Genomic DNA, 19,155 nt, shown 5'->3' with positions numbered 1-19,155 from the left:
GAAGTTAAGTATGATAGCAGCTCATGATGGTGTAATGTTTCTGGCATCTCAGCTGACCAAGGTATTCCTGTGTTATCAGTGACCAGACGATTCTCTCTCTGTTTTACAAATATATTTCTTGACGTAACATTTAATGTTACCTTTATGAATAAAACCATCGAGTTCAACTTTGGTTTCTTGAAAAATCCTTAACATCGTCCATAATATTATTAGATTTAAATACATCATCTATAATACTTAGTACAGTAAGTGTTTTCTATGTTAGATCCCTTTTCCAGCCGTCCAACTAAACCGATTTTTACCATTCAGGAGCTATTTTTAGTAAAGCACAGCTGCAAATAGTATTTTGGGTTTTGCCCCTATTTAAATATATTTTAAATAGGCTAATTTTTGAAAACTGTGACCTGATTGAGTTAGGTGAATCACATTTATAAAATAAAATAGCTGTAAATTATTAGTTCTTTTCACATAATAACTGTTATAAACAAACATTATCTTGAAAAGGTACATGGATATTGCACTATATTAATTTTGTCTCGATAACAAGTTTTGGGACGCAAAAACTGTGGAATTTGTGACACTTATTGAGACAACTTTTTCACTGGTTAGTTTTATTGATGTTATAAATTTTAAAATTCAGTTTTTTTTCTAAATCTATTCGAAGTTACCATTACCAACAATAAACTATTAACACCCTATAAAATGATTAAACTTTAAATAATTTAATTCAATGCCAACTGTAAAATTACGTCCATAGTTGGTATTAATCTAGGTATAATATTGTTTGAGGTTAAGGAAAGAAAAAAATTGTTCTACCAAAATACCCAGTTTTTTTATTTGAGTTCAATGTTTTGCACAATATATTGGTTTTTTTGTAAAAATATGATATTCAGAAGTAACAGTGTTTTTTTTTGTCGATAATGTAAATAATTTTATAAAAAAATAGGCTACTACAAATAATGTTATAACTCAATAATAATATGTACTAAAATTTTTGGGAAAAGTATTTTGTTACATACTATACAAATACAAAAAGGTGGTAGATTAGGTAAGAAGGGTGTTAAGCTGAGTACTTAAAGTCAATAAGCAAACAATGACAAGCTATTTGTTTTCATCAACCTATTCTGTCAATGTGATCAGAAATAAACTGGCTGATTTAGTGTTTTTTTACTTTAGAGGATTTAAGTAACTCTCAAAATTAAATTCCAGCTTGATCAAATAAATTGTTTTCATGTTTTTTTTCTTTTTAAACCATTTTACAATCATTTGAATAAATTAACATGATCTATTCTGATTGCTTTTTAAATAATTGAAATTTATTACAGCTAAAGGTTCTGATCATAAATTGTAGTTTTAGGAATAATTTAAATCCAATTCCCACTTTGTAGTGATAAGGGATTACTTTTAAATAGTTTTTCTTTCATTAACATTTCAAAATAGCAGAACTGAATAAATTTCAATTGTTTATTGTCCTTTGTAAGGACCTACTGTAGAATGAAACTTTGACCAGAATTCAATTTCCAGCTATGGAGAATGAATAACTCAATGAATTCCAATCAATTATATTAAAAATATTTTATATAATTGCCATAATAGTTAACTGTCTGTTTAGTGTTTATCTGCTTAAAGCTATCGCTAGACATAAAAATTACAATATTGTTGGTCTAATCTAAAGCAGTCTGGACATGGACAAACTACCGAAATACAGGAATATTTAAATTGTAAAAAAAATAATTAATTTCTTATACTATAAAAGTAAGCTATACAGTAGATATAAATGTGTTGAGATCGGACTATTCAATATTATTTTCACTAACACCTAACCTTAATCAACCTCAAAAACTAGTCTTAACATAGTTACAACCGAAACAAATAATTTTTTACACAACAAAATATAACCCAAAAACATTTTCAAAATAACATAACAAATCGACTCAAAAATAAAAGTATTGTTTCACAATTCCCTACTTGTTATCACAATCAGCTGTTTTACAAACTTGCTTCAACATTTTAATTTTTTTATAAAAAAGATTTGTACCATGGTACATTTTGTACTCTATACAATTTGTTATCCAAAATATATTCATACACACACCGACACACCAATTAAAATTAATATCAAGACTAACCTTTATCTTATCTTACTCTGACAAATGAAAATTCGCTTAGTCAACAGGTTTGCTGCAAAGGAATATTTTCATCCTAAAACATCTAAATGGACTGTTCTTCCGTTATACCCATGGTTAAATGTTTATACAGAATATAACAGAATATCATTTTGATCAACTCCTAGAGCGTTAATAGCTTACTATCCCACAATATTTCAACTGCACGTTTAGAAGCTCTTTCAAAATGTGTAACTTATAGTATATTAGATCCATATTATTTACTTGATTACAAACACTTAAGACAAAAACAATTTACACAAAATAATTTATCTACAAACCAGTTAACACAACTCCACAAGTATTACATGCACCAACATTTAATAAAAAAATAAAAATATATATGTATATAATTTTAGTCACATTTTAAATAGACAATGATTGTTTTTCGAGATAAAATAAAACTTTGTGATAAAATACGCCAGTTACATTCAGACATAGTGATTGAATTACATTTTTACCACGTTTATTATTTAATATTCATCCGAAGCTGCTACTTAACATTACAGAACCATTTATGTACAAGTGACTTGTTATTTCTCAAACAAATTGTCATATGGACTCACAAAACTACAATAAATAACCTTTTGTGTAAATATCATCACCTAAAAAATTAGAGTATTATTAGTTTCTTACGAAGAAGTTTAATTTCCAACCATAGTAAGGTTGTAGTCAAATTTTAGCCTTATATCTCAGGCCTATATGACCCACGATTACTAGAAAAGATCCGGTATGGATCATAAACATAAACAAATGACGTTTTTGGCCCGAAAGTAAAACATTATTTAAAATTGTTTAAATGGAACTGTCTAAACCGCTATTAGTATAGGATTCGGGCCAAAAACGTCATTTGTTTATGTTTGTGATCCATACTGGGTTTTTTCTAGTATTCGTGGTATGAACTATACTGAAGTCAAATTTTAAAGCCCGACTCCTTAGGGCCAAGGACGTCTTCATTCTTTTGGGTGAAGAGGAATCACAAATTTTGAGCCAAATGGAGATCGGTAGCGGATGTTCAATCGGGTGAAGACCTGAAATGAAAGTGTTAAGAAAATAGAAATAGCACACAAATATTTAATATTAAAAATTAGCTAAACAATCAGACAAGGATGGGAAATAGCGCTTAGTCTTCACAAATAAGCAGCAAAGAAACCAATTTAACACGTTTTGTGCGGCCGTTCTTGATCAAGTAAGGTGCTCAGCGTCCGTACCCAATCGGGAATGCTAGGCAATGCCTTTCGTATATCTTCGTTTTTGTTGTAGCATTGGTCGAATGCGGACCTATACCACGTTAGCATGTAGTGTGTGACTTGATTTTTGTTGTGGTGTAGGTTGGTAGTAAATTTCCCCATAAAATCCCCGTCTGGCAAGCTTAAAAATCAACTGGTTCTCTCGCCTTTCTCCCTCCAATTGGCAATTCCAATTAATGCTGCTACCTGTGGGTGTTTTAGCGAACTACATCGACTCTCATCATAAAGCAGGACATATTTGCTATTCGTAAGACCGAAATTTAAAAGCTAATCACACATGGCAATCGGGTTTGTTCGACTGAGGGCTGCGCCACACTGGGGATACGCCTGCCACTTGAAGTGCCACAGCGAACAAGTTAAAAAAATCCCTGACAAAATGGTACATTGTGTAATATTATACTTTGTTCACAATATTTAGTCGGTTTTACAGGAAGAAACCTGTCCCCTCCACTTGACCCTGACCTTTAAAATAATAGCTCAACAGCTGATTAAGCAACATACATTAAATACAAAAAAGTAGTAGTGGGAACTTGCCCTCAAACCACCTAAATTTTATGAGTGAAGTATAGATTAGAGAAATTATTAAATCCACAAATTCTTCTCGTAAGTTTTAACCAGGGCTGAAAAATAGAAAAAGAATACTAAGACCAAAATAGAAATGAACCTAGATATCTCTGTATACAAAGTTAAATACAGTAGTCTCTAAAAAATCGGGCTTAAGCTAGCGGTTTGTAGCCTGTATAGTAAAAGGTCATACCATCGAGAGATAATTTAAATTAGTGAATGTATTGGTGTAAATACAGTACCATAATACATTATTGTATTGGACGAATACGTTGAGAACCCATATACATCTTTACAAAACTACTAAATTGATACAACTTTTCTTGGTTTGAACAACCATTTTGTTTCTACACCTCCCCCATGCACTCATTTTTAATATTTAGTAATGAAATATGTTCAATTTTCTTTCAATTTCAGCTAAGTAGTGTTCTACCGATTTTTTTAGTCAAGTACTAATGTAAATAAAGCCTACTAGTGGAGCTAAATATGAACAAAATTTAATATCTAGCATTTACAAAATATAGTGAGATAGTCGATGAATATTTCACAATGGCTATATAAATTCAAATTTAATTTAAAAATTGAAATCTTACTACACATTGTAGTCTGCTGTAGAACAAAGAATAATATTAGCCTACATTAAATTTTGCAAGTTTGTTTAAACCTAATTATGATAATTGTTATATAGGTGGTTTCTTATAATATTAATAGAAAATTTTATGGCTGTTAAAGATATTAAATATAGCACTTGATTTTCAAAATTGAATTTCTTCCAAAATTTCTCAACTTGTTGAGGAATTGTTCCTCTTGTTCCAACTCATACTTTGAAAATAACTGCTCTATAAAATCCTTTGGTTAGGCCCAACAGGAAATAATTCAAAAAATTTTAACAGAAACATACCATCTGAGGTACTGCCAGGTTGACTAGGAACAGGTTGCCGTTGTCCTGGCAGTGTGCAACCGGCAGTCCGGACATCAGGGAGTGTTTGACAGGAATTCCCGGAGTGCCGGATCCCGGAGGCTCAATAGCCAACATGACACTCTTGCTATCACTAGCCCACGAGACGATGGGCCGGGGTATCTTAACTGTCCTCTCATCCGCTAGTCCCACAATCACCAGGTCTACGTTGGAGGTTGGCAGCTCTGTAGCAGATAATTTCAAAAATTGTTATGTAGTATATTCATATAAAAAAAAAGAGATCTTGCGGAAACAAAAATCAGACGACTAAGATGGGTCGGACACATACTGAGGCAGGATACTGCATTGATAAAGCAGGTGTGGAAAGAAAATCCTGTTGTAAGACCTTCTGGGAGTACCAAAAAGATGTGGAGAGATGAAGTGTCCAAAGATATAAGGAAGATGGGTATCATGGAAGAAGGTACTGGGCATAAAAAAGTGGAGGCATTTAGTTAGCAAGGCCAAATACCACCTAGAGGGTATCAATGGCCATGGGAGTAAAAGTATTTTCACATTTTAGGATGCAGGCTCTAAGGAACCGCGTCACACATTATTTGAGGCTAGGCCTAGAGTAACAAAGCACATAGTTCTATTGTTGTTTATTTTTAGACTTCCCCTTTAAAGATACATTGGTGCTGACTAACTTTCAGTATAATAGTTTGCAATGATTTTAATCTAGTTTACTATTTAACCACGGTAAGATTTTAAAAAGAGACAAAACCGTTTATGAAAATTAATTTCAAAGAGGCTCCTTTTATTTATAACCTGATTGAGGTAAGTAAATCAATCTTTCCATTCTGGATCTACAACCTACAAATTTAATTGACAGTCAATAATTAGTTTTGTCCATATAATAACTGCCTGAAATGAACATATTCTTTGATCAAGGACATCTACATACAGTTTCAAACCACCAAACTACTCATTTTTCTTAGGATCAAACATCAAACCTGAGACCTTCTAATGTTCAGACTTTCTCCTACTGTCTCTTCACTTACCGTTGACATTGTCAGTGATTTTCTGCCCCGTGAGTCTGTACAGGTTGAGTTCCCTGTTGACGTTCTCGTCATACAGCGTAGGATGGCTGAGGAACACCATGGTGTCCACGCCCTGGGTAGCCAGCTGCCTGGCGCTGTTAACAGCCAGTGCGCCGGGCCTGTGAGAACCGGCTAGTACCACCACCACCGGACACTGCTGGCTGTTCACAGGGTTCAATCTGTCAACAGGACATTGGTTAGGATTGGTGGACGACCACGGGTATTAGGAAGCACTATAAAAGGAAGGCCGAGTTATTTAAATACCTATTTTAGTGTTTAACAAATATTAATTCTGAATAATTTACCACTCATTAGTAATTACTAATTGTTACAAAGAGAAGAATTTCAGTGAGCTATTTACACTCCGAGGAGAAGACAGCATATAGTTGCGACCACGAGTTCCTAATTTACCTCCCACATTTTGAACATAATTGACTGCCCGACGCTTTTCGGTTCGGCCGTCATACACACAAAATGCTGACACCTCTTGTCTGAAGAACAATCAGAGCACACATTCTATGCTACGACCAAACCATCAAACCCAAAATGGATGTGTCAAATACTTTTTGACACTTAACAAAAACCCAATTAAATTTGGAAAATAATAGGTAGAAAATTTCTATCATGTTTCTCTTGTCCAGTAACTGAGAGCAGGGACATTTGCTGAAATTTACAAAAAATGTGTTCTGCGCTAATATTTAGATTTAAACTTCGTCCTTAATAAATCCCAGATTGTTACAGTAATTCCCATTGTACACACACAGTACGGTACAACAGTAGTTGTTACATTGTCTATTTATTGGATAATAGACTTTCCATCTATATTATATGGAACAGTTGTAGCCTACTTTTTATTCTTAATAAAATCTGCTTGCAAGTCACTTAAAGAGTGGGCTAGAGTTTAAAATTTTATTTTCTTCAGTTTTTGTAACTGAGATAGGCCTAGTTGTTGTGACACAAAATATTCTATTGCATACAATAGGTTCAATACAATAGGTATAATACAATAGTTAGGCAACAATACAATAGGTACAATAGGTAGAATACAATAGGTATTTTAATGTTGGTGAATTTGCCACTTAAGGGCTCAAACGAACTATGTCTGTACGTATGATAAAAATATCATTTTCTCATATTGCCTTACTGTATTATTATTTTAAGACCCAACAAATTCTGACCCATACAAAATAAAAAAAAAAACAATTTTATATTAACAAAAGAATTGTTTAACAATTCAAATAGTTTCCTCTCATTCTCAAAGTAGCTCAGGAGAGGTAAGAACTAAGCAATGACGTAGACTACTGATAACAGAACTACAAGTGTCAACGCTCGCTCAGCGAAAGTAAGCTGACAATAACAACAAATCTGTGACTCATTGGTATGAAGACAAAGCAGTTTCAACAGATAATAGTTTCCCTAGAAATACTGCAATGACAATTTTGTTTTCCGAGTATGCAACACATATTTATAACCAATCCATGTAAATAAAATACATTATATGTCTATTCATTCAAATAATTTTCTTATCCTACTAATATTATAAATGAGAAAGTTTGGATGTTTGTGACAAGTGAACGCGAAAAATACTGGTCGGATTGGGCTGAAATTCAACATGATGATAGCTCACATTCCCGATTAACATATAGGCATATTCTTATTTCAAAAATCCTTTCGGGCTCCGCCCCAGTGGCTCTGGAGTTTCCCATGTTAACCTTATGAGAAATAGAATTATTGAATCTTAACAGCTGTTTCAATTAAACAAGTTGGTTCTGTTCTATGATGTTCAAAAGCATTAAAGTTACAAGGATTACCAACAGGGTGCAGCACTATTATTTCTTTTACATTTATGACAACAGCTAATTTGCAACCAAAAGGTGAGTGAGCGTAGCGAACGAACTTCAACCTGGAGGCGAGTTAGCGTAGCGAACGAGCTAACCTGAAGGCAAGTGAGCGCAGCGAACGAGCTCCAACCCAAAGGTGAGTAAGCGTAGCGAACAAACTTCAACCAGGACGTGATTGAGCCATGCGAACTAGATAATCTTGAAAATTAAGAAGTTAAACGGGGCAAAGCCCGCGGGTTACAGCTAGTTATAAATATGATTGAAAGCTGCATGTCTAATTTTATTATCCCCCCTATACCATAGTATATGCATATGGAGAAAGTATTGTTTTCATAAAATTTAAGGTTTGATTTTTGAGTGGATATATCCGTTTTAGGCCCCCCTGAACCCAAAAAAGTTGTTTTCGAAGTGATGTCTGTCTGTGGGTATGTATGTGTTTTGTTTTAAAGAGCTACAGACTACACCTGTAGTCTGATTTGATGAAATTTAGTATGTATGTACTAATCCATGGTATCTCCAGTGTTTTTTTTACCTTTTTTGAAATTTTAATTTTTAATAGTGATTTTTTCATAAAAACCAATAAAATAAGAAAAATATAATTTTCTCGAAAATGGCCGGAACTTTTGATACATTTTTAGTATGTTACAGCTCTTTAAATTCTAAACAAAATGTTACAATTCCAATTGCTATATAAATTACGTTTGAAAAATAATTGTAACTAAAATGTTATGGTCCTTGTAGTTCTAAACAAAATAGTGCAACCCCCTTAGAAGTTAATGCTCTTTGATCAATCTTTGAACAACTGCCAGTTTTGACTCAGTTGTTCTTTTGAGTTCGGGTTTGTAGCAATGTATTCTACTAACTAAGACCTTAAATTTGATACCAAACTCGACCTGTGCTGATATTTAAAAAATTTGTCTGACTCCTCGTGGGCCGTCCCCCTTAAGGGACAAAAAAGTGATAATAGCTTAAAATAGTAGACATTATGGTTATTATTGATATACCAAGTATCAATACTTTATCTGTAACGGTAAAAAATATATTAAACTGTTCCGGGACTTTGCAATCACACTGTATAATACACTAGCTGTACCCGCGGGCTTTGCCCCGTTTAACTTCACATGTGAGCTCGTTCGTATGGCTCAATCACGTCCTGGTTGAAGTTCGTTCGCTACGCTCACTCACCTTTATATAGGTTGGAGCTCGTTCGCTCCGCTCACTTGCCTTCAGGTTAGCTCGTTCACTACGCTAACTCGCTTCCAGGTTGAAGTTCGTTCGCTACGCTCACTCACCTTTTGGTCGCAAATTGGCTGTAGTCATAAATTTAAAAAAATAATAGTGCTGCACTCTGTTGGTAATCCTTGTAACTTTAATGCTATTGAACATCATAGAACAGAACCAACTTGTTTAATTGAAACAGCTGTTTATAGTCCAGGACCTGACTAGGGTTCTGTGTGCATGTCGTGTATAGAGAATTTTGCTTTTGCATTTCAATATAGGTGTCTTAGGAAGTGTTTTCCACTCGGGTGTCAAGTTCGCACCTGGTACGTTTTCGAGCTATGACGTCATCAAAATGGCGGCCATTGATTTTTTTAAATCGTATATTTCGCAAACTATTTGTCGGATCGGAATGAACTTTTTTTTGTTTGAAAGATAATTTTAAATGCTACCTGTTTTAAATTTACACATTTGTTGTATGTTTAGTACATTCTTCGTAATTTTGCAAAAACCTGTATTTTTAAATATTTTTGTGTTATTTTTGTTTGTAACGTTTTATTGATACAATTTATCAAAAACCACCAATGAAAAAAGTTGTAGAACGTTTAAAAATCTTTACAAAAATACCAAAGTCGATATGTTTTACTCAAAAGATTACTTCAAGAAACTAGATAAATCTCATAAAAACACCAATTTTGGCGCAAAAACGCCTATTAGTCCGGCATCTAGGGCAGTTCGCAAGTCTTATAAAGACAGTTTTACCATTCAATGTTGATGTATGTGTCTAAATAAGTGTTTTCAACTCGGGTGTCACGTCTGCACCCACTGCAGTTTCCGGTTATGACGTCATTAAAATGGTGGTTTTTGATAAATTGTATCAATAAAACGTTACAAACAAAAATAACACAAAAATATTTAAAAATACAGGTTTTTGCAAAATTACGAAGAATGTACTAAACATACAACAAATGTGTAAATTTAAAACAGGTAGCATTTAAAATTATCTTTCAAACAAAAAAAAGTTCATTCCGATCCGACAAATAGTTTGCGAAATATACGATTTAAAAAAATCAATGGCCATTTTGATGACGTCATAGCTCGAAAACGTACCAGGTGCGAACTTGACACCCGAGTGGAAAACACTTCCTAAGACACCTATATTGAAATGCAAAAGCAAAATTCTCTATACACGACATGCACACAGAACCCTAGTTAGGTCCTGGACTATAAGATGCATTAATTCCTTTTAAATATGAAAAATCATAAGGTTAACATGGGAAACTCCAGAGCCCCTGGGGCGGAGCCCGAAAGCCCGATCAGAATAAAAACTACTTAGTTTTCCTATTTAATGCCCAAAGAATCCGTGTACCGAATTTCAGCCTCCTAGGTAAATGGGAAGTGGGAGAATTAGTGATGAGTGAGTGAGTCAGTGAGGGCTTTGCCTTTTATATATTTAGATTGGTTTTAGAGTAGAACCCCTTGATAACAAGTATGCTAACATTGCTAACAAAAATAATACCATGTAATTTAAGTTTGCAAATGGTAAGGTTTGCAAAGTGCATTAACTGCTTCAATGTAAATGGTTATTACTGTACCAAATAAAATAAAAATGATTGGAAGTACAAAATCAAGGGTATTTGAAAATGACATTCGTTATCGAGGGTCTTATTATCCCTGTTCCATTGTTAGATTTTTTTTTAATTCATTGGAGCTTACTATCCAAACAACCCTAGCATAAACACACTGAGACAAATAATGAATAGTTAATTCCGAATACTTAACAACTCCCCTTAGGTTAATAATACCCTACTGATGAGTAGAATTTAAGTCAAAAATAACTTCTCACTGTATCAGTTGTTTTACCTAGTAAAGATTGTTATCACTTAAACTAAGTTTACAAAGACCTTCTTTTTAGACAGTTAACAGTTTTTTTCAGTAGTGTTGTAAAAGTTTAAACCTATGTTACTTATCGTACCTGTGAGGTCCGCCGAGTAAGGGTATTGACACCTCCGCTACAGCCCGTCCCATCAGCTCTGCCTGACGAGGGAACGTTAGCTCCGCCTCCTCCATGGCTACCAACAGCTGCGAGAGTAAACTGGGAGTCAGGCTGGGCACTACCATCCCCTCATCTAGCCAACACGACAAAACCCAATAAAACTCTCTTGTGCCAGTACGGCTATGTGTGTAAGATTGTTTTTGAGGGTTATAGTTTTAAAGGCTGTTCTGACACAAGGGAACTCTGGCGATGAGCTTTAATAGTTTCCCCTAGTTGTCGAGTATTTCATAACTGTGGCTTTTAGCACGATGACTAATGGAGTGTAAAGCACGCTGGCTCAATCATCCGCAGAATGTAATTTCCAAAAAACAAGGTACAAGCATACCGATCAAAGGAAACCAGATATTAACTTAGAAAAGTTTCTACAATAAATCGTTGTTACTCTGATAAAAGACTCTCCAAACAGATTTTTGTACTTTTTTGTATGAAATATGTTGATTTTACATAATACTGACAGAACTGATATGACTAGTTGGCCTAATGCATTTCTCTATTCTTGAAATATTAGGTAGATTGTGTCAAGTTTATTTAAAAATCCTACACTTAACTTACTTTTAGGAAATAAAACATACCAGTGATATACTCCTTGTAGTACGTCTGAGGAACAGCGATCTGACGGAAGCGAGACTGGACCTCTTCAATTTTATAGTTGCGGTTAGGTCGGTCAGTCTGTTTCACAACATCTGGCCTCTGATTGGCGTTTATCTCCTCAAAGACGGCCTTAAACATGAGTTAACAGGTTTAAAACTTAGTGAACAATTCATCCAAAGAACATCAGAAAAGTTGATCACTTGGATAGCCATTCTTTCAAAGAACATGAGTAAAATTGAGCATTTTGAGAGCAATTAATCCAAAGAACATCTGAAATCTTGATCCTTTAGAGAGCAATTCATCCAAGAACGTAAGAAAAGTTGATCACTTGGAGAGCAATTCATTCAAAGAACATCTGAAAAGTTGATCACTTGGAGAGCAATTCATTCAAAGAACATCTGAAAAGTTGATCACTTGGAGAGCAATTCATTCAAAGAACATCAGAAAAGTTGATCACTTGGAGAGCAATTCATTCAAAGAACATCAGAAAAGTTGATCACTTGGAGAGCAATTCATCCAAAGAACGTCTAAAAAGTTGATCTCTTGGAGAGCAATTCAATCAAGAACATCATAAAAGTTGATCACTTGGAGAACAATTCATTCAAAGAACATCAGAAAAGTTGATCACTTGGAGAGCAATTCATTCAAAGAACATCAGAAAAGTTGATCACTTGGAGAGCAATTCATTCAAAGAACATCAGAAAAGTTGATCACTTGGAGAGCAATTCATTCAAAGAACATCAGAAAAGTTGATCACTTGGAGAGCAATTCATCCAAAGAACGTCTAAAAAGTTGATCTCTTGGAGAGCAATTCAATCAAGAACATCATAAAAGTTGATCACTTGGAGAACAATTCATTCAAAGATCATCTGAAAACTTGATCCTTTGGAGAGCAATTCGTCCAAAGAATGTCAAAAAAGTTGATCACTTGGAGAACAATTCATTCAAAGAACATCAGAAAAGTTGATCACTTGGAGAGCAATTCATTCAATGGACATGAGTAAAATTGAGCATTTTGAGAGCAATTCATCCAAAGAAAAACAGAAAAATTGGGCACCTGGAGGGCAATTTTTCAATAGAAAATGAGTAAAATTTTGCACGTGGAGAGTAATTCATCCAAAGAAGAAGTTTAAATAACTATTTACCAATTTCTACAGAGGGAAATAGAAGAGATAGAAGAGATCTATAACCAATTTCTTCAAATGACATAAGGAAAAATTAAGTTCAGCTTGGACGTAAGCTGGCAGTGTAGACGGAGGGTGGAGGTAAGGAAAATACCTGACTGCAAACATTTCTGCTGACTCATGGGATTGACTCCCTGTGTTTCATATACTTGAGCGCCTTCCCGTGGGTATCGAGGACAGTTGAAGCAACTCGCATGAGGGTACAACAAGTTTTTTTTTCATAACCAGGCTAGTAGTGATTGGTTAAGTGCCAGCTTACATGTTACGAGCTGTACAGTAGACTCTCATAGACCCAAATTTTTACAATTTTCTTAAAATCAGGCGTTGGTGTTCGAGAAAACATCTCGATAAAACTGTTTACAATTATCAACTGGGTTGAAAAAAGTTTAACAAACATACCTTTTTGTTGAACAACGCTAGGTTTTTCTCAAAGTCAAATTCTTTCATCATTTGATGAGGTTTTATCGATTCGCCAAAGCAAGCCTCGTCTCTTTCCGTCCATTTGTGCCGAGGGTTTTTCTTGTTGCTGTTGGCAACTAAAAAATCAAAGAAAAGATTAAAATTAAATAACACTTCAGTAATTGTCTCACTACAAGCTCATTTTGAGAATCTATATATGCAACTGAGCTTTGTGTACAATTAAATTCATCATACTGTCCGGAAACAGCTGTTTTTAGTTGTCTAAATCGTCCGCAAAATCATTGTTTTCGGAAAACTTTAATAGGGAACAGAAAAAACATATGGTAAATTATTTAGTTAGAAACCTCAAAATTTGTTTATAGCACAAGCTATGTTTGTAAACAATAGAAGTGTAAACATGATTGATAACGACTTTGTATAACCTCAAATTAATTATGTGGTCTAATTTTGTAAAGATTAGAAAGGTATTTCCACAGTATGATGAAAATATTTGTTCATTACACGTAGAGAAAGTGTCCTTTTGGTACTAAATAGTATTTCCAGGGTCAGTGATTGCGTGACAAATAGAGCGACTTTTGCATTACAGTGTAGACTTCCCATCCAATGTACAAACTTGAAGCCAAGTAAATACATGAAGTTCAGGACCATCTCAAATTGGATTAAATATTAATTAAAATCCATACTAACAGCTGATTAATTAATTTATCACTTTATAACAGAATATTGTAATTAGTTGGTAGACCATCTCAACAGATTGTACCACCTTTTTTGGCGTCAAATGTTTTACATTCGATCAGAAGTCTACGCTTTGTTGAGCGGAGCGAGCGAAGCGAGCGAAGCTCTTTGGGATCAACTTCAATGCAAACAATATAACACCATCACTCAATAACGGCTGAACACATTTCAGCCAAACTTAACAAGACTACTTAGACTAATAATGAGATGGTTTGTAAACAAACAAATTTCAATTAGATAATGCTAATGCAATTTAAAACGAACTTAAAATTTCAAATTTTTAACATTAGGCTTATGGGACTAAAGTAGCTATGACAGTTTTTTTGTTTACAAGAAAATTGTAAACAAGAGAATCATAAGGCATTTCTGAACTTTCTATACTTTTCTTTTAAACGTTTTTAAACCATTCCTATGATTTTAATAAACAAGAAAATGCCGTTAAAACATTTTTTTAAGGCGCGGAATTCACTGAAAATCGAGAAAATATACGGAACTACTTTCTCAACTCAATGCGCGGAGCATAAACAAGGAGCGGAGGGATACGGACCAGTGACTACTTTCTTGGGAACCTATTTGTGTTGCCAGCTGATTAGAAACAGCCAATGTAAGAAATCAGGATTTAATAAGCGATATATCGAACCGCATCGAAATCGATATTTAATCCGATAATACATCACAGATTATTTTATGTTGAATTACATCGACGGTGCAGTAAGTTATTACACTTATTAATAAAACGCAGATTGGACACTGATCTAATGTAGGCATGGGGGGAAGGTAGGTCGGGGTTTATGAGTATTCGTGACTACATTAAGTGTTTTGAAGTAAGGTTAGATTAGGGAGGTAAAGTGTAGGTTATAGGTAGGTGATCGGGTTGTTTATTTGTGTTGCACCATATAATTGTTATCTTTTGGAATAGTTGGTTAAACGGGGAAACGGTTTCAAAAATGTTTGCATATGGTCTTAACAAATTATCTACTGTATTCTAGCATTGAATTTATATAAAGTCAATGATTCTAGCAAATTACTACATAAAAACCAAAAGAAAAGAACATTTGGATTTGGAATTTTGCCCATAGCAAAACTAACATATAATTTATGAAATGTGAAAAGTTGTACATCATTAAATGCTATTCTGTAATATTAATAATTGTTCGGCAAATCCTCATTTTAATGGCTCTGCTGAAAATGGAATCTGCATTTTGTGAAACAGTAATTTGGTAACAATTCAGTAATTTCAAATGTTAATAACAGTAGCCTATCCCATATAAATACTGTTATTTGATTGCCAAGCCACGGACTATACATACGTCCAGTTACAACCGTAATAATAAGTAAATAATTAATTACCTGGGCTTATAGAAATACACTTTTAACCACGGTATGGATAATTGTGTAGGCCTGTCCAGAAGTAGGCTACTAATTTATAAATATATTATCTACATTGTATATTTAAGACATGTCTTCCCTTCTTATTATTATTCTGTTTTCACTTAAATCAGCTGAGTGCGATGTTTACTTAAATTACTTATGTTTAGGCCTACATTTCAGCCATCTAATTTTATTTTTCAATAAATTAGTCTTTTTGCAGTTTTACACATTGAAATACATGATTGATAATTCAGTTCATTTAAGTCTTTTAAAAGTGTTTTACATTTGATTCTTGCATTGAAATAGCCCTACATTTTTCGTAGGCCTATGTTTTATCTTGGACTATCAATACAACTAGACATTCCATCCCCATGTTAAATTTATAGCCAGCTTTTTCATCAAAATCTTCTGTATCCAATGGTCAATGGTTTTATTAAGGCCAGTATTAAAATGCCGTCTCTAAATCGTCCCAATAATGGTAGAAGACCTACATTCCAGTTACATTGCAATCATATCAAGAATACTTGGTATTAACAATCATAAATTATTTTAAGCAAAGAAAGCTGAGTTTAACCGATTGCAAGGGTTGAAATGAAGACCAATGTTTATGTTGCACAGTTGAATTTAAATGTCAAATTTCCCCTCCTGATGTTATACTTTAATACTCGTTTTTTAAATAGTTACTGTTTTCTTATACTTAAATACTTTAACCGATTGTAAGGGTGGAAAATGAAGACCAATGTTTTTGTTGTAGGCTACAGTTGAATTTGAACGTTAAATTTTCTTTCTCTTTTTTATACTTTAATGCCCTTTTTGGATGTTAATATCAGATTCCAACTACTGTAATATTTTCCTGGTCAAAACTACCATAATGCACTTCTGGAAGAGGTGTCTGAATAACAAGATGTAGTAAAAACAAATTTGAATTATTCTAATTTTAATCAATAAAACAAGCATTAATACATCTATTGACTTTTTTACATTTAGTTACTTATACAAATATCAAATCACGTTTGTTCCGCTCAACTGGCTTTCACCTCTCTGAAAGCAACCCTAGTATAGTCAATGGTAGTAGGCTAAGTGAACGTTAGGTTGTTATTCTTGACAGCCACATATAAACCATTGCAGCATAATAATTGTTTAATAAATAAAAAATACCCTCACTGTAGCAAACCTACAGACTAAGCAAATTTCCAAATTAAAATCCATATTTTTTAGCCCCTGAGCTGATCTTGTGACTGAATCAATAAATAAGGTTACCTTCGTCAATCAGCTCATAGAAGTTGAAACATTGTTACGCATGGATATGCTGAAACGGCCGTAACAATGTTTCAACTTCTATGAGCTGATTGACGAAGGTAACCTTATTTATTGATTTAGTAAATTTCCAAAGCCTACGTCTGATTGTATTTTCAAAAAATATTCCCTTAAACATGTCAAATTTATTCCCTACTAGCTGTAACCCGCGGGCTTTGCCCCGTTAAACTTCTTAATTTTCAAGATTATCTTGTTCGCATGGCTCAATCACGTCCTGGTTGAAGTTTGTTCGCTACGCTCACTCACCTTTAGGTGAAGGAAAAGGGGATTTTGGTAAAATGTTGATGGTATATTATGCACAAAAATTTGACTTTTGACCTAAAGGGACATAAAATGAAAAAATAAATTGGCTGTGCAACCTACGTTAGTAGATTCTTCCCTATACGGGAACTCGCTAGATACAACCAAAACACAAAAAAAGGTATAGGTTAGCTACTTACACAAGGCACTTTGAAATGTATCAGCATCATTCAAAGCTTTCCTGGGAGATTCACTCAATTTAGGCGCAGGTTTAGCAAACTGCTTGTTCGGTGTTGTGTTTACGTTTGGTTTGAAATGAGCGATGTTTTCACTCACAGGCCTGTGTGCGCGTTTGGGCACAGGTTTGGGAACTACAATTGTACTGGCGACTGAGGCATCTGGCTCGTCTATATTCTCGACTATCTTGATACTCTCGATGATGTGAGCACTAAAACATGTGGTAAAGTTTCAACTACAAATTACAGAAATTTTTAAGCAGAATCAATAAAATATCATAATTGGCCAAATTATGCTTTGAAAATTATGAAATATTAACTTCACAAAAGTTAGCTTTGTGAAAGGAAAAACTTTGATACTCATCCGACTCCATTGTGATAGGCCTAAGTTATTAGACCAAAACAATCTATAAACTCTGTTTTCAATTTTACAAGTAGATTGACTACAGTAGACTCCCTCTTATCCGGACTCCTGGGACCGAGGCCAGTCCGGATAACGGGTTTTCCGGTTAAACCGACGTCCCCAAAAACTCGTTAAAACGGACTGTTTACTGTGATATTCGACTTAAATTTAGGAGAACATTGTATTTAGACACGTGATCACTCTGGTATCAAATCTTACCCCCAAGAGAACAGTCGTTTCAGTACACTTCCTGCCGATCCAGTCCGGTTAGACCAATGTGCTGATAAAAATTGTCCGGTTAATGAGATGTCATTTACAAACAGCCGAGTGTAGTCCGGTTAAACCGATGTCCGGTTAAAAGGTGTCCGGATAAGAGGGATTCTAGATTCTACTGTACTCTAAAATGATCATACCGTATCAATGTGATCATTCACAAAGTAGGCTACAGTACCGGTAGCCTATTTAGGCAGAAGCGAAAAGAAACTAATAAACCTAATTTAAATAACAAAATCACAAGATATATGGCAAAAATAATAGTAAATTGCATAATACATGAACCTTATTATCAAGTTATAGAATCAAGCCCAATTGATAACACGCCAATAATGCTAAGATTGATTAAGTTAGTAAGAAAAATTGATGAATTGATTTATCCGATGCCAGTTATGCCAAAATAATTAGCCTAGAGTGGATGCCGGGGATCGAACCTGTTTCTCTCGCATCAAAGTATGAGACCCTCACCCTTTAAGGCGAGCGACACATAGGTAACACATAATGTAAGGTAGTGGTTTGCATGTCGGAAAGGAATTTGTCACGTAGCAGTAGTGTGTTGAATTTAAGTGCAGTACTTTGTTGTCTTACTACCTCAGAAGCTGAATCAATATACTGTAGCATAACTTGTTCATTTCTTGCTTTCTAGTCTAAGTAATGTTTAACAATAGCTCACCTTAATACAATTTGAGGCTCAGTGCAGGCAAAACCATTTTTAAACGGCTTTCCTAAACAAATGGATTGATTCTCAGAATTAACATCTAAAACTGAACCTTGATACACACCAAGTCCATCAAAACATTTAATTGAGACATTTGCACCGAGGAAAGGATTTGCCATCTTGAGTACAATTATTCTAACCCTACTAACCTACTTTTAAAATATTAATACCGCAGTTTGAAATAAACTAAATCACAATATAACCGTTCTTGAACAAGAACAACAGCGTGTATATGTCAAAGGCAAAGCCAGTTTAAGATTTGTTTCTTAAAATTTATGAAAATTCACCCTTCTGCATACCGCAACAGGCAAATAGAACAGAATACAGACAGAACAAAGTGTACAATACTAGCAGACGACAAACAAAAACAGTTTGACAGTCAGAAGACATTGAAGGCAAGGACTACTGTACTGAAATCGAGTGTAGAAAGCTGAAAACAAAACACGAATAGCCTAATAACTCAGTTCGTTGATTATAAGCGTTACTTATAAGTAATATATATTATAAGAAATTATTATAACGAACTATTATAGGAAACAATTGTCTTTCAAGGAGAAAAATAAGAGTCTTAGCCAATA

The 19,155-nt window shown here is 34.2% G+C and overlaps 1 protein-coding gene across 1 annotated transcript; it reads right to left on the bottom strand.

Moving 5' to 3' along the window:
* Nucleotides 1-954: 954 nt before the first annotated feature.
* On the bottom strand, nt 955-18,899 carry LOC128997344 (enhancer of mRNA-decapping protein 3-like). Its single transcript, XM_054422981.1, has 8 exons — nt 18,533-18,899; nt 17,148-17,395; nt 13,264-13,400; nt 11,662-11,809; nt 11,009-11,162; nt 5,936-6,153; nt 4,881-5,122; nt 955-3,196 (listed from the first exon to the last, which is right to left on the bottom strand). Exons 1-8 carry the CDS (start codon nt 18,694-18,696, stop codon nt 3,119-3,121), a joined length of 1,389 nt encoding a protein of 462 aa, XP_054278956.1. The 5' UTR covers nt 18,697-18,899; the 3' UTR covers nt 955-3,118.
* Nucleotides 18,900-19,155: the final 256 nt, after the last annotated feature.

This window comes from Macrosteles quadrilineatus, unplaced genomic scaffold, assembly GCF_028750875.1.
Source record: "Macrosteles quadrilineatus isolate MER2022 unplaced genomic scaffold, UCM_ALF_1.0 Scaffold_6__1_contigs__length_79288215, whole genome shotgun sequence".
Taxonomy (NCBI): domain Eukaryota; kingdom Metazoa; phylum Arthropoda; class Insecta; order Hemiptera; family Cicadellidae; genus Macrosteles; species Macrosteles quadrilineatus.
Note: the sequence above shows the minus strand (reverse complement) of the source record. Positions and strands in the feature narration are given on the sequence as shown.

Coding starts and splice junctions, on each gene's coding strand:
- LOC128997344 (XM_054422981.1), bottom strand. CDS start 18,696: ATGGCAAATCCTTTCCTCGGTGCAAATGTCTCAATTAAATGTTTTGAT. Junction 17,396..18,532: donor GAGCCTCAAATTGTATTAAG/GTGAGCTATTGT, acceptor CACATGTTTTAG/TGCTCACATCATCGAGAGTA. Junction 3,197..4,880: donor ACCTGGCAGTACCTCAGATG/GTATGTTTCTGT, acceptor CTTTCATTTCAG/GTCTTCACCCGATTGAACAT.